The 15,840-nt window shown below is 42.4% G+C and overlaps 2 protein-coding genes across 3 annotated transcripts in view; one reads left to right on the top strand and one right to left on the bottom strand.

Moving 5' to 3' along the window:
• TOP3A (DNA topoisomerase III alpha) overlaps positions 1-4,074 on the bottom strand; it is a 32,383-nt gene extending 28,309 nt beyond the window's left edge. The window contains exons 1-5 of one of the 2 annotated variants that reach the window (XM_029576172.1): positions 3,716-4,074; positions 3,292-3,636; positions 2,915-2,974; positions 2,222-2,295; positions 1,461-1,536 (exon numbers count right to left, since the gene is read on the bottom strand). In XM_029576172.1, coding sequence (XP_029432032.1) covers positions 1,461-1,536; positions 2,222-2,295; positions 2,915-2,974; positions 3,292-3,465 — 384 coding nt within the window. In that variant the 5' untranslated portion in view covers positions 3,466-3,636; positions 3,716-4,074. Of the gene's footprint in view, positions 1-1,460; positions 1,537-2,221; positions 2,296-2,914; positions 2,975-3,291 lie in introns of both variants that reach the window. The other variant, XM_029576171.1, reaches the window with a different exon arrangement.
• A 69-nt stretch (positions 4,075-4,143) lies between these two features.
• SMCR8 (SMCR8-C9orf72 complex subunit) lies at positions 4,144-14,792 on the top strand. Its single transcript, XM_029576174.1, has 2 exons — positions 4,144-7,115; positions 10,467-14,792. The coding sequence occupies exons 1-2, from the start codon at positions 4,681-4,683 to the stop codon at positions 10,918-10,920; spliced, it is 2,889 nt and encodes a 962-aa protein (XP_029432034.1). The 5' UTR covers positions 4,144-4,680; the 3' UTR covers positions 10,921-14,792.
• The last annotated feature ends 1,048 nt before the right edge of the window (positions 14,793-15,840 follow it).

The raw sequence follows: 15,840 nt of genomic DNA, 5'->3' as shown, positions 1-15,840 counted from the left end.
ATAACCCAGTGTGCCCCCTGCAGTCCTGCAGTATTGACCTGTACCCAAACCAAGGTGAGAGCAACAGCCATAATCTTCTAAGCAAACTCCCTCCCCTCCAACGAGCCGGAAGAAGGTGAAGCTGCCCAAAAAGACAATGGAAAACTAGTTTTACAAATTTAACATAAGCGATCAGCATTGAAAACCTCTATCTCCACACTACCGTGTTTCTCCAAAAATAAACCCTAGCTTTTAAGTGGACGCGCGGTTCCATCCCAAGAACGATAATGGATACATAAATCAAACACTGTTTCACCAAACAGACTAAATGCTGAATTGGAGTGGTATTTGTTAATTTGAAAAGAATTAATATATCTTCCATGGTTATTTCTGATGTCATTGTGTCACATATTTTGCAACTGATGACGACTTCTGTAGTCAATCAATTTTTTTCAAATGCACTTCCAGCAGCAAGATTTGATCTCGGCGCCACAACTCTGTTTCGCTACTCTGAAGCGGTATGTGTATGTGTTTTTGGGTACTTGCCAGGTTCTTATGGCCTGGATTGGCCACTGTTGGAAACAGGATGCTGGGCTTGATGGACCCTTGGTCTGACCCAGTATGGCATTTTCTTATGTTCTTATGTGTTGAGCCCAGTGCTTATTTCATAGTACATTTATATATTATTTCTCTTTCATAGCCCACAAATTTGAAGAAATAAGCAAATGATACCCCAGATGCAAATTCGGTGGTTCGAAATACGCATCGGGCCTTCTTATTTTGAGGATTAAGAGAAACATGAACTCTTGCTAAGATAAGTAATTGTCAAGTAGTTCTAACAATATTTTTATTTGCAAAAACAAAAAATACCTAAAGAATGATGTAAGTTAAGGGCCTGTGATTAGATAACAAGCAAAGAAGGTGATTCACTGGTAGTGCTTATTATGATGGTCCATTAACTGTACATGTTTATTCATAGACTTTACTATAGTGTTTAAACGGTTAGTCCATAATTTACAAGACATTTGTTTTGAGTAAACTAACATACATTAAAAATACTCTTTATACATAGTTCACATGGCTAATTTCAGTCTCCAAATGCTTCCATAAATAAAACCGACTTTACGTGTTTTCTAAATACTTTTACATCCATTTCCGCTCTCACATGCCCTGGTATATAAAAACACATCATTTGCTAGGGCATATCTGTACTGCAAGAAAAAACAAAATCTGTAAATATGAATTATGGCACGTGGTCTCTATATGCTGGTCCCTTCCTGAAATGTCACGGAGGCTGGTGGCACCTTACAGACTAACAGATTTATTGAGGCATAACAGAAATGTGACAAAGCTTATGCCTCAATAAATCTGTGTAACCAGCCCCAGTGTCATTTTTGCTACTACAAACTAACACGGCCAGCCTTCCGATCCTTTCCCGCTGTTTGAGAGGCAGGAAATCTAGCAGCAGTGTAACTTTATACCTTGATGTCCACGTAGCTGTCAGGACAATACTTCTCAACCTCAGCATCAAAGAGAGATAACGGGTTACAGCTGTGCCTGGAGAGAATACAAGACTATGTAAAATCCAAGCAAGAGGCAACATAGAAACGTGATCACAGAAAAAAAGACCATCTTGGATGGGGAGGCGACTTAGTACTACAGTCCCTACCACTCCCAAATTCAGACATTGTCTATCACCTCCACTGGGAGGCTGGGCATGCATCCACCACTCTCACTTTAGAGAAATATTTCTTTAGATTACTTCTGAGTTTAGACAAGTTTTGGAGGACAGGTCCATTAGCAACTGTTAGCCCGACAGACATAGGGATCACTACTTCCTACTTCTGGCAGTGAGCAACAAGAAAGGGATCCCCCCATTACAATGTTATGGGAACTTCTTCTAAGCAACCTGGATTGGCCATTGTTTGAGACAGAATGCTGGACCCAATATGGCTGTTCTTATAGTCTCAAATCACCTTTTCACATAACTGTGGGCATTCCTACAACATTTCAGTAATCAGAGTACCCATGACATTCTTCTTATTGACATGCACGATGCTTTAGATAAGAAACTAGCTAACTATTTGATTTATATTCCGCTTTTTGGCACTTCAAATCATCTTGTGTTTTCTACATTGACCAGTAAATCACTTTCAGTTCACACTTGGTTCCATTCAATTCCTCATGCCTGTCACATACAGACTGACCCTGCTCCCAATTCTGCCAGAAGCACAATACTAACCACTTCTGAAAGGGGGTTTTAAATTCCAAGGCCAGCAAATGTCCAGAAACAGAAGTCATTGTCACGCTCACATTCTGCAGGAAAGACAAGGACATCAATTTTATGCTCGGTGGTAAACAATCAGAGAGAATACAATGGCAAAAAGTCAGAATCCAGGGTATGGATAAGCTTATAGCACCATCTCATCCCTTTCTGTGTCTCCTTTCTAAAGATAAGCAACACAGACTCTGCACTGTGGATAAAGATCTTCATTTTCAGTTTTTATTTTAATTTTTCCTGGGAATTTCCATATTATAGTCATTTTTCCACTATCAATAGAAATGTCATTTTTCTACTGATTATTTTTGTTATAATATGGAAATTCCCAGGAAAAATAAAATAAAAACTGAAAACGCAGCAGCTACAGGGGTTACTCAAATTACGCAGAACACCTAGCACTGCAAGTCCCAAGCACACTGTCATCTGATTTATTGTGCACATACTTTTTATTCAGATAGAATTTTACTAGAAAATTCAGCTAAAAGTCTGTGCGATTTTTAGCCACAGTGAGGGTAATTTTCAGCCAGCCAATTAATGGAGGTAAAATGCTTTGTACTGATGCAAATCACTTTGCAATATCCTTTAAAAGTCAAATGAGCAAGATCCTCCAGTCCTGAAAGAAAACTACAGAGGTTCATAGAAGATGCTGCTTACCTGTCCGAACATATGATATTCAAATTCATAGATCTTGTTGAATTTGGAAAACCCTTCTCTCTGAAAAGGGAATTAAACAACAAGAGTTCAGATTCTTGTATCTCAGGTTAAAAATCAACGCTCTTCAGATTTACCCATGGGACACAGAATAAGCCACAAGTGGTTACATTTCTTGGGAGAAAAAATTGCCCGTAGATTCAAAATGGGAAAAACCATTTTGTACATCTAACCTTTCATTGGTGTCTTGAATTAGGCCAATGCTTAGTATATCTGACCCAAAGAACAGAACCGCACTACATACTGGATGAAGACTGGGGAAAAAAAAGGTCTAAATGGAGGTTTAGGGAATGTATTATTGAAAAGTTATGCCATCTTACCCGTCTCATCCTACTGTGGGACATGATATCTGCAATTCCTTTCGCAGCATCATTTTTCTCTGCTACACAAAGGACCTTCTGTACGTGATTTCTTCGGTTTATCATCATGGAAGAGAAGCGGCTCCGGGACCGAGACAAGAGTCTGATGCCGAGAAGTCCGGTCTGAAAGATCATCCCAGGATCTGGGGGCAGCTCGGAGACATCCTGCTGATGGCAGGAGTCTGCGAACTACACAGATAATTCCCGTGTCAGTCAGCTCTCTGGGCACATGCTGGACGTCCTTCAGGTTCCACAGAAAGCAATACTTCCAACGCTTTTCTTCATTTGTTACAAACGTTTGACCTGCTACACATTAAATATTAAGGTTCTTAATAAATCCAACTTGGCAGTATAGGTATTAATATTATTATAATAAAATAATTACCTTAAAATAGGTAATTGTGGAGTTTGCCTAACAATGAATCATGTAACATAATTAGGTTACATGCACATGACTTAATATTTATATTTAAATATACATAATCCCTAAAACTATCCCCCAGCTCCTCGGCACTTCCCTATATCTCCCGCCACAGATTAAGTCCAAATAACCCGGAAGCGTTCACCGACCCCCCCCCCCCGATCACGTCACTCGGACGTCACAGGACCCGTTGGCGTGTCGTCACTGGTGCAGCAGGCTCCGATGCAGAAAAATCTCCTTCGCTGATTTCCCGCTGGACTGGTTATCGCCACCAAATGTAGGCCTTCTTTCCGGAGCAAGTTTCCTCCTCCCAACGGTCACGTGATCCGCGCCGTATAAACTACAACTCCCGTCATGCCCTAGCGCCCTGCTTATTTGTTTTCGGAGTGTGTTTTTTTTTTTCTCTTTACACTTTCATAAATACACCGAAGCACGGTTTCGCGCTTTAGTCATACAAATTCGCTGTAATCTCGCGGTTTCAGCAGGGTTGTTGTTGACATACTTTTCATTCTGTTTCAATTGAAATAAACGCGGTGGCGGCCGTGGTCACGGGGTCGCTCTGAAGAGGTCACGTGTACTCAAGATGGCTGCCGCACGGTGGGATAGATGAGGGCGCTATTGAGGCGGCGACATTGCCCACTCACTGCGAATCCTGGGATTCCGCGGGCGGCGGAAAGCGCGTTCTAGATGTCGGCCTGCGGGCGAGAGTGGTGCCCGGCGCTAAGCGGAGACGATTGTTCTCCCTGCCCAAAGGGCTCTGGTTATAGAGTATCGGTGATGGCCGGATGGAGCTGAACTCGGGTCCTCAGAATGAAGATTCTTGTATAACTCCATTCTTGCTGCAGCGAAATAGTACCCACTTTTATATCGAAACAACTTTAGAGCTGTTGGAGTCTGCTGGGGGCATCTCTTGTTTCTAACTTTGTTATATGGTTTTTTTTTTCCTCGATGGTCTTTCTATACCCGCTGGAAATATGATTAGTGCCCCTGATGTGGTGGCCTTTACGAAAGAGGAAGAGTTTGAGGAACCGTACAGCGAATTCCCTGCTCTTCCCGAGGAGTACTCGGTGCCACTTTTCCCGTTTGCCAACAATGTCAATCCATGGTCCAAGCTGTCAGCTGCCAAGTTCACCAGAGATTTTATCCTTATCTCAGAATTTTCTGAACAAGTAGGTCCGCAGCCCTTACTTACCATCCCTGATGACCACAAAGTTTATGGCACCTTTGATCTCAATTATTTCTCTCTGCGGATCATGTCGGTGGATTATCAAGCCTCCTTTGTGGGTCATCCTCCTGGCAGTGCCTATCCGAAGCTAAATTTTGTGGAAGATTCAAAGGTAGTGCTGGGGGATTCCAAAGAAGGGGCTTTCGCTTATGTGCACCATTTAACACTTTATGATCTAGAGGCTCGTGGTTTTGTGAGGCCCTTTTGCATGGCATACATCTCTACAGATGAGCATAAGATCATGTTGCAGTTTCAGGAGCTTTCGTTGGAATTCTCTAAAGCATCAGAGTGCTTAAAAACGGGAAACAGGAAGGCTTTTGCCAATGAACTGGAAAAGAAACTGAAAGACTTGAATTATACCAGGACTGTGCTTCATAATGAATTGGAACTACAGAAGAAAACCAGCGACAAAGGGTTTTATACAACTCAAGCAATTGAGAAAGCCAATGAACTAGCCAATGTTGAAAAATCAATAATTGAGCATCAAGATCTTTTAAAACAGATCAGATCCTATCCTTATAGAAAACTTAAAGATACAGATTTTCAGTTGTACGATCCAGAGTATGTACTGGATCAATCTAATGTTAGCCTGGATCAGACATCTGTTTCCTCTCCTCCAAAAGAGCTGCCTGAAGATCACTTGGAAACCAACTGCTATACAAGGAGACCTTCTTACACACCTAAACTCATTAAGGCAAAATCAGCTAAATGTTTTGACAAGAAGCTGAAAACACTAGAGGAACTTTGTGATATTTATTTTTTTAATCAAACCCTAGACCAGTTAACTCAAATAGAGAAAACATACAGAGGTGATGTTTGTTATCTCTTGACAAGTCAGACTGACAAAGCACTATTAAAGCAGCAAACTCTAACAAACTTCCTCTTTGAAGATGCATCAGCCTGGGAAGAAAAGCTAAATGAAAAACAGTATGATGAGAACTTGGGGACTAGCTTAGGTACTTTTACCCCAAAGTCTTTGGAAGAGCCTCAGAGTCTAAACGCATCAGCAAGTTTGGACTCCTACAAATCTAGTGTAGAATCTGTACCAATCAAGCTGGAGCAAGAAGTTGTAGAGGAAGATTCTGAAGAAACCAAGTTAACTGCATCTAATATTTGTGACAACCAAGAGCAGTCAGAATGTCTTGATACAGACATTAAAGGAAGTATAAGCAGTGGAGAAAGCATTGAAGTTTTACGAACTGAGAAGTCTGCTTCAGTTCTGAATCACTCTGAAAGCCAGCCTTGCTTACAGAACCTTCCAAGTCCACAGGTGGTCAGGAGCAAGGCAGTAAGCAGGAGGACAATTAGTGGAGACAGCATTGAAATTCTCAGCACATGCACCTCAGAATCTTTGATTCCTGAAGATTTTAAGGCTAGCTATCCAAGTGCCATTAATGAAGAAGAACCTTGTGCAGAAAATGAGGAGGAAGGCGGTCTTCAGAATCTCCTTACAAACTTCAATCTGCATAATTTGATTCAGACAGAGGCCTACTTTGAAAATGAGACTGTATTACCAGTAGATGCGTCTTGCTGTATTGGGAAGGAGAGCTCGCACTTTTTAGAGCCTCCGGTTGACCATGCGCCTACATTTGGTGATTATGATGATGGTGATGTGGTCAGTAGTCCACCACAGCCATACAAACAGCTGGATCAGGGGTTTCATGTGAATTTTTCAGTCGAAGACGTTGCATATTCTTCAAATGGTGCCTCAGGAAGTGTTGCTTTAAATGAACAAGATGTAAATTATTTAACCAGTGGTGAAGAAGCCAGCAGGGTCAGCCTAGATGAGCATTCGGACTCCACAAGTTACAGGAGTAGTGCATCCACCAGCTCTGACAGGACTCCTTCACCTGCTCATCCTGGTAGCCACTTGACTGAAAGGCAGAAGAAAAGGGCTGGTCAGAATGCACTGAGATTCATTAGACAGTATCCATTTGCTCATCCAGCAATATTTTCCCTGCTTAGTGGGAGAACACTCTTAGTATTAGGGGAAAAGGAAGCAATAGTAAAGAAACTTGTGACTGCTTTGTCTATCTTTGTTCCTAGTTATGGTAAAACTGCCAAACCTGTGAGACATTGGGTAACTTCCCCTTTGCACATAATGGATTTTCAGAAGTGGAAACTTATTGGACTGCAAAGGTAAATTCTAATTGAAATTGTATATAATCTGGTAAGCCATTACTTTATAGAAAGAGTCCAAAGCAAGAAAAAAGGTGCAAAATAGGCAAAGCCAGCCCCCTTGCCTCTTCTCCCCCCCCCCCCCCCCCTCACAAACCCAGGCCTGGCACTCGCCTCAAAAAAGATAAAATTTAAATAAGCTACAGTGAGCATAAAATGCCATATTTTTATGGTTCACTGAATTTCCAAAGCCTTGGAAGGGCTATTGCTGGATTGAAGAGTGGATAATATTCCAGTTACTGCATATTTGCACCAAATGGATATATTTCTCATATAGGGCCAAGCCCCATTCCAGCGGCTTACCTTTTGTGGCTTTTTTTTTTTTCCCATTTAGTCAGCTTCAATACAATGGCACTAGAGCCTTTGAAGAAGTGGAGGAGGGGTGGTGCTCACATTGCACCCCTGATATCAGTCTCCCTGTGTCATGGAATGGGGCAGTGTCCTATTGTGGATTGGGAATTGATTAAAAGATAGAAAACCGAGAGTAGAGCTAAATGGTACATTTTCTCAATGGAGAAAGGTGAATATTGGAGTGTCCCAGGGATCTATACTGGGACCACTGCTTTTTAACATTTATAAATGACTTTGAGATGGGAACAGTGAGTGAGGTGATCAGATTTGCTGCTGATACAAAATTATTCAAATTTGTTAAATCACAAGAGGATTGTGAGAAATTGCAAGAGGACCTGGTGAGACTGGGCAACTGGGCATCCAAATGGCAGATGACATTTAATATGGCAAAGTGATTAATGTAGGAAAGAGCAACCCAAATTATAGCTGCACAATGCAAGGTCCCACATTGGGAGTCACCACTCAGGAAAAGGATCCAGGTGTCATCGTTGATAAGACGTTGAAATCTTCTGCTCAGTGTGCAGCAGCAGCCAAGAAAGGAAATAGAAAGCTGGGGATTATTAGGAAAGGAGCAGAGAATAAAACGGAGAATATCATAATGCCTCTGTATCACTCCATGGTGCGACCTCATCTTGAGTATTGTGTGCAGTTCTGGTCACCACAGCTCAAGAAAGATATAACAGAATTAGAAAAGGTACAGAGAAGGACGACCAAGATGATAAAGGGGATGGAACAGCTCCCCTATGAAGAAGGCTAAAGAGGTTAGGACTCTTCCGCATGGAGAAGAGACGGCTGAGGGGGAGATATGATAGAGGTCTATAAAATGAGTTGAGTGGAATGAGAAGAACACAAATCTGTTGTTTTACTTTTTCAAAAAGTACGAAGACCAGGGGACACACCAAGAAGTTACAAATAGGAGAAAATATTTTAGTCAATGCATATTTAAACTCTGGAATAATCATTGCCAGAGGTTATGGTAGAAGCTGTTAGTGTAGCTGCATTTAAAAAAAAAAAAAAAAAAAAGGTTTGGACAAGATCCTGTGAGAAAAGTTCATAAACCATTAAGATGGACTTGAGGGAAGCTGCTTATCCCAAGGATAAGCAGCTTGAAATCAATCTACCAGCCTTTTGGACTCTTGCCAGGTACTTGTGACCTACCCTATTTGATATTTTCCCTGCCCCCAGCATACTTGGTCCTGGGCTAGAAGCCATGCACCAGGATCGGTTTAGAATCCTGCAGTCATGGGCCCTAAATCTGGTCACACTTAGCATTGACTATAACTCCCTGTCTTTCAACACCCTCCCAAGGGAGCTATGCGTGCTACTTCTGCAGCATCCCCAGCCCCAGGGAGTAGAAGACCCAAGTCCGAGATCAAACTGGGAACCTTCCACGTGGCAACGTGCCACCGGGCAGGCTGTCTTTACCTGCTGATTGGTTTTTGGGATTCTATTTGTTTTGTAACGGTAAAAATTTTCTGCCACTGCATAATGACTTACAGGACCAGAAAAATTAGGTAGTCCAAGCCAAAATGGCTTTAGTGACTGAATTCTTAGGCTGAGGAATGCTCTGCTCTCAGCCACTTCCTGAAAAAGACAGGACAAATCTTTGGAACTAAACAGTGCAAAGCTAATGGGAGTGCCTGCGTACGCACAGTGTTCCCCAGCTCCCCCTCCATCGTTGGTCGGTTACATCTGGGTGTAGATGCAGGCGACGTGTGTTTTCAAAACTAAGGGATGTTTGCCCAGTAACACTTTGGAAAGTCTTTGCTTTCGTTACTTTATTTGAAAGTGAATAAATGTCTTGGGTATTATACTACAAGCAAACGTAAAACTGCATTCTCAAGCGTACCACGCTGCTTGGAACGATCAACTAGGATGATAGAGCCACTAAAATATTCAAACAAATGAACCGAAATGCTTCAAAAGCATTTCTTTTTCCTTAGCTAACGGAAGAAAGCAAAATCCAGCATCCTGACACAGTTTTCATCCCGACTGGTTTTTCTTAAAATAGAAGAGCTGTCGTCATTAGGGGCAGAGCTCTCCTCAATCCAAACTCCATTCACCAGATTTGATCAAAGGACTTGTTTTCTTCCAAGTCACTCCTGGCGAGCTCTCTCTGCAAATACTCTTCAGTGAGGAGCATGTGAGGTTGCTAGCGATGACTCTCCCATTTCCTCTGTGGGGACAATGCAGTTATACTCCACTGCATAAGCAGGAGGCAGATGTTAGGAGTAAGCAATGCCAAATCTGCTGCCAGCACCCAGGTTTTCTTATTCCTACTACTTAAAATTGGGAGGCACTGTTAATGCCTTAATAGTGTAGACCAGTAGTACACCCTTCATATGCCTTTTTTGTTGTGTCTCAGGGGAAGCACTTAGGCCTCGTTCACAAGCCCCGACATCTGGACCATATTGTGCATAACGCCTCTGTCTCGCAGAGTCGAAATACGTAGAATTTTTTTTTTGTTAAACTTACCGTAATTGTGATTTTGAAGAGTTTAGACTTGGAAGTTCAGAGCAATTTTGTGAATGTAAAAGTTTACTAGTCTGCCTCAGTTTTGAGGTTTGTCAATAATCATTTCAACTTTTTCCCATTTACTTCTTCCTGATGGCACATTTGATCCTGCTGCTTTGATTTTATGAAGTGTTTTTGTAATCTATGCCTGTTTTGCATTGGTTTAGGAGAACATGGAGACGTGATGTCAAGGCCGTGGTCTCAATCTCTAGCCATATATTTTGTACAGAGGAAGTTGTATCTTTTGGGCAGTTCTGCAAACTATATGCACGTCTCAGTGTAACATTACCACAGCTCTGCACAGTCTCTTACAGGAGAAGTTCCACTACGGACTAATAGCAATCGACCAGAAGTCACTTAGTCTGAGTTATTGTCTTACATTATTCTAAGGTTGCACCCTCCCGTCATCTTGCTGTTCTGGTGACTCTTATCTTGTTTCTGTTGTAGAGTGGTTTCCCCCAGTGGCTGCAACGTGTTGTACTCCCTGAATCGCTATAGCCGGTATGTCAGTGTCCTGGACATTGACAGCAAGACCCTGCGCTGTCCCCTCTACAAGGGCACCCTGCTGCCGAGGCTTGCAGACCACCGCACTCAGATCAAACGCGGGAGCACCTACTACCTGCATGTTCAAAGCGTCCTGACTCAGCTGTGTTCCATGGCTTTCCTCTACACCTTCTGCCATCACCTACACCTGCCCATCAGTGAGAAGGAGACCGAAGAGACCATTGCACTCCGGAGGATGAATTTTCTGAGGCTGCATCTGGGGCTTGCCAGTGAGGACATCAAGGTAGTCCAGTACTTGGCAGAGCTGCTGAAAATGCATTATCTGCAGGAGTCTGGCAGAGGGATTCATCCGGTGCTCAGATTTGACTATGTTCCTAGCCTTTTATACAAAATTTAACTTTGTCTGGCCTGCCATGCCAGGGGTCTGTGCACTGTTCCCATGCAGCATAGACATTGAAAGGGAAGAAAAATCAATTTGCTAACAGTATTGTCTGCTAGGTGGAGCTTGTTTTCTAGTGCAAGGTCTTGCATGTCTAAATAGGAGGGAGGAAATGAAGCTTGGCCTTTGGGTGCCCTTAACACTGTCCATTTTTCTCTGGTTATCTTCTTGGAAATCTTGCCTCCTGCTTCATGTTGGCCCCTGCTAATGAAGCCCCAATCCTGTGGCCAATTCCTTGCAAGCTTGCAGGATGCCAGACCCTTGGGAGGAGTGTCTGATAAACCTGGAGGCTTCCATCCTAGGTAGGAATGCACAGCGCTCTCGTGCCTGTGGTTTTACTCTACTGCTGGCCAGATTGCTGCTTCAAGGAAGCAGATCTGTATTCTAAAACTTACTAAAAAAAATGTTCAAACATGCTGGAGTGTTACCTTAGGGCAGCAGTGCTCCACCCTATCTTACACAGATAACAGAGCACAGTGCTATCTCTCACAGAAGTAACTGGCCTAAGCACCTTATTGTTTTATTACAGGATCATCTCATTTCTGATTAACGTGCAATCCACAGTACAAGAAATCATAGGCCCTGCTTTCCATTTCCCTCACTAGGAACCAATGTTGACTTGCAGTTAAGTTTTCTGCTTGGAAGCCAAGCCTTTGCAAGTTTCCTAACTACCTCCTCCAGGGGCATTGCCCTTCCAGACATGCGTTGTTACAGTAAAGTCATTCTGGCTGGCTGTAAGGTTTTCTGGCTTACCGAAGACAAATCAAGACCCAGAATCTGTGCAGATCAGAACAGTTCATGGCTGTTTTCTTTTTTTTAACATATCCCATAATGTCTTTTTTTAATGTGGCTTGAACAGCTGTAGTCTGCTTGCTTGATCCCACTGTTGACCCTTTTGCTTTAGAGAATGGGAGGTTGTGCTTGCATGGACGTCTGTCACAAAATAAGATCCAAACGTTACTTGGGAGGAAATGTAAGAATGGGCCTGACCCTAGGGCAATTTATTTACTGTCATGGTTTAATTGTGAAATATAGTGCCTTGCTCAGTATTTGGTTTCCCCTAAAGTAGTCCTAATTCACATAGGGCAGGGATGGCTCCTATTGATCAATGAGCACCGGAAATGGATCTGCTTATGAACATAACTAAAATCTGCAAATTAACCTTAATCTTTAAAGTAGAGCCATTTTTTATATCACTGGGTATAATATGGTATTTAACTGGGAAGTACGGTAGCAGGGTTACTGCTGAAGGAACAAGATACTGCCCCTTCTTTATTGCCTGTTTAACCTAGGAAAATCCTGTGCTGAACACATTCGCAAACAGAAAAGTTCCCATACACATTTTTTAAAAGTGCTGTTTATTTAAAGTTTACTTCTCATTACAACTGGATTTTACTGACTGCGCATCCAACAGCCCAAAGTACTGATATTGGTGGGGGGTTTTCTTACCTCGTCTATGTATTCAGTATGGAAAATGCATGTTTGTGATGAAAATGAATTCATTTTTACTTGAAAGTAAAGGCCTTCCTCAAAATATTAAGAATGTGCTTGTCCATCATAACCGCAGGAGTGGGGGGGAAGGGGTTAACATTGTGTGTGATTAGCGGTAGCATTGGGTGTAACATAAATACAAACTCGCTGGAGTCTACAGCTCTCGTTTTATAATGAAAACCCCCAAAATAAGTATAAAGAGCGGGTTATGGGTGCCCCAGGCTGAAATCTTCACCACTTGGGGGAGGGGAGAACAAAATGTTCTTAAATCAGGGGTCTTGAGGCGCTGTTAGGTTCAGATGGAAAAAGCCACTGTTGCCCAGAGTTCATGGTTGTGCCAAGTGGGTGCTGGGTGTGGGCTGCTCAATAAGGAGTAATTTTTGTCCCATGGCCACAGAATTGGAGCAAACCACCTCGGGACCTGAACCCTTCCTCCCAGCCTTTCTGTACAGTGTGATAGATAAATTAGTGCTAGGATTCAAACTTTTCAGTCCACTCCAGTTAGGAATATACAGACTTATTTTTATTTGAAATAGAAACTCAGCAAAGTAAAAATGTGCATAAATAGATTGAGATTTTAAGCGTGATGGCTTGCTTTTTCATGCTCCCTTATTTATATGATGTGAAGAATAAGATATGAACTGTCCCTTCCGTCTTTTTTAATGCAGTCTGCTTGTTGCCAGTTGTGGTCCCAACCTTTACCAGCACAGACGAGTTTCCTTCTGCAAGGCCTCTTTCTCCTGATTGTTGTCATTAGGAAGGTATCAGGGCGGCTCTGACAATCGGCACAGCGGTCCCCTGATCTACAAACTTTCAATAATTTAGAGGGCGGTATTAGTTTGGTTTGTCATCTGAAGTGTTTAGGGCTGGAGGGAGGTGAAGCGCTGGTTTTAAGGACTGAAGAGTGTCATAGTTCACATGGTTTAAAATGCATTGCTTAACGAGCACAGAGTGGTGGGTCCCCTGCTCATCCTTAATACTTGGTGGCCTGGATTTTTTTGGATTGATGTGCTCTGCATGGTGGTTGCCTGTCAGATGTAAGTGCTACCCGCATGCGTGCACACAAATAATTGTTGCATGATTACAGCTCCACCGTGCTTTAGTTTGTGTTGTCTGTTTGAGCTACAAACTGGAGGCGTACGTTCTGAGCTGAGTTAGAGAATTCATCAGAGCTTATATTTTTAGTAGAGACTTTTTATTTTTGCGAGACTATAGGATAAGCTACCTCGGGTATCGCCCGACTTGTTGTCTTGCCTGTTACTCTTAAAGTATCGTGAATGTATCTCATCCCCTCTTTTGCCTTCCTACTGTAGAAACACCAAACTCTGCTTGACCTCTAGAGTTATCCTCTTTGATCCTACCTGCCCTGGTTTCTTAAATTCAGGTAACACTTTTACTCCATTACAAAGTGCATTCAAGCACCCATCACCCTTTCCCCACATCAGAATTAATTACAATCTTTCTATGCAACTTTTCTTCAAAATTCAGCATCACAAATTCTGATTAACAACCACACAGCTTGTGACTTTCTGGTTGAAAATAGCTATGTACAGAACAGTACATACTGCCTCCTAGCTCTTTCTGGTGCACAGAAGGAAATGTTTCTTGCTTTAGGTTCCCCCCCCCCGACTATAGTGGATGCTCAGGCATGATGCTGTGGGCTGCCTTTGAAACAGAAGTATCCCTGTGATGTGCAAGTGAGACCGCTGGATAACACGGTTTACAGCTAAAATCTGTCTTCAAACCCAAGATTCCAAGCTTTTCCTGCCGTGATGCCCCCTTGTACCGGAGTCCAGACAATACCTCTTCTATCTGCTGCTGCTATGAAATGCTAATCAGCTTAAAAAGCAAAAGCAAGTAGGCCAAGTCAGTATCTCCTTGCTGTATCCTACCGCCACAATCCTGTGAGGTAAATAAGGTTATTTTACATCCAGTATTAAAGTAAAAAAAACCCAAAAACTGCAGAGCAAAGGTGGCTGCAGCAGGCTGTGATGAATTCTCATATTTTGAAAGATGTAAGTATTGCATGGCAATAGCTTCTCGATATGTGCAGACAGTAGTTGTGTAAGGCACAGCAGTACAATGGGTATGCGTATTGTAAAAGTTGTCTAGGTGTTGGTACACAAGACCTAATAAACTCTTATCAACTTAGAGAAGACACTTTGTCATCTAAATTGTGTTCTGACATTTTTTAAATACAAAAGTTGCTTGTATTCTTCCAGAAATTATTTTGTCACACTTTGTGCTGTGGTTAACATCTTAATTTTACTGTAGTTGAAAAACAGCTTTAATTTTGCACTCCAAACTGTTTGGGAAAAAAATTAAAAGATTTTATTTGACATTGGTTTCTTGATCTTTCATCCAAGGAAATGTTTTTCTTTTAAACAACAAGCCAGGAGCAGCTTTCTCCAGCTAGGGTCCCTTTTAAAACAGCTGACCTAACTTGGTAAAACAAACAAAATGTATTTGTTGGTAAAGTTGTTCTGGGAGAACGCAGTCAGTTTTCTTGAAGTGGAAATGTAGCTCATTACCCTAACGTTTTTCAACTGACTAAAAAGTTCCTCTGGTCCAGCACTGCTCTCAGTTTTAGCTCTTCTTTGCTCTCTCTCATGTCCATGGAAATAAAGTTTAACAAAAAAAAAAAAGATGCCACTGCTCCCCCCAGTTCAGAGTCAGCTCCCAGTAGCACCGAACGGTGGTGAGAGAGCTGGAGTTAGGATGCAGTGCAGCTTCAGAGCCTCAGGTACTATGCACAGGGCCTGCCCTTACGTGCGATTAACAGAGTAAGTGACAGCAGGTAGCCAAGGTTTCTAGGGTTGGCATTGCTGCTCTGTGCAGCTCAGCCCATTTCTATCCTCCTGTGTTTATCCCATTAGCAGTTTTTGTCTTCGCTACCTCTTCAAGGAAGACATTCTATGCATCTACCACCCTTTCTGTGAAGAAATAGTTCCCGAGTCACACCCTCGTTTCATATTATGACCCCTAGTTCTAGGAATCCCACGGGGTCCCCTGCAGCTGCAAAGAAGCTCCAAAGCATAGTAGCAAAGCTGAGGACTCATTTCAGGTGATTGGCAAGAGGCTGAAAGCCAATCCACGTTCTTGTATAAAATGTTTTTCATGCACACACTCAGTATGGATCCTGCCATTGCCCAAGTATGTTAGAGAATAGACTGGCATGGCGCAGCAGTCTTATCTTAATTCAGCTTGCATGTGGCTTACTTCTGAGTTGCCTTCCCTGTTCAGACGTGCAGTAAAACCAGGAATGGTAGAAACTGCTATACAATGGGAGTCTTAAAACCTTTCCCCTCACTTGCACACAGATGCTTAAAACTGATGGGAAATTAAGGCAGCGAGCTAAGTCATGGGAACATAGGTAGATGACTGACA

This window comes from Rhinatrema bivittatum, chromosome 14 (genome assembly GCF_901001135.1).
Source record: "Rhinatrema bivittatum chromosome 14, aRhiBiv1.1, whole genome shotgun sequence".
Lineage (NCBI taxonomy): Eukaryota > Metazoa > Chordata > Amphibia > Gymnophiona > Rhinatrematidae > Rhinatrema > Rhinatrema bivittatum.
This window is presented reverse-complemented; position numbering and strand designations above follow the sequence as displayed.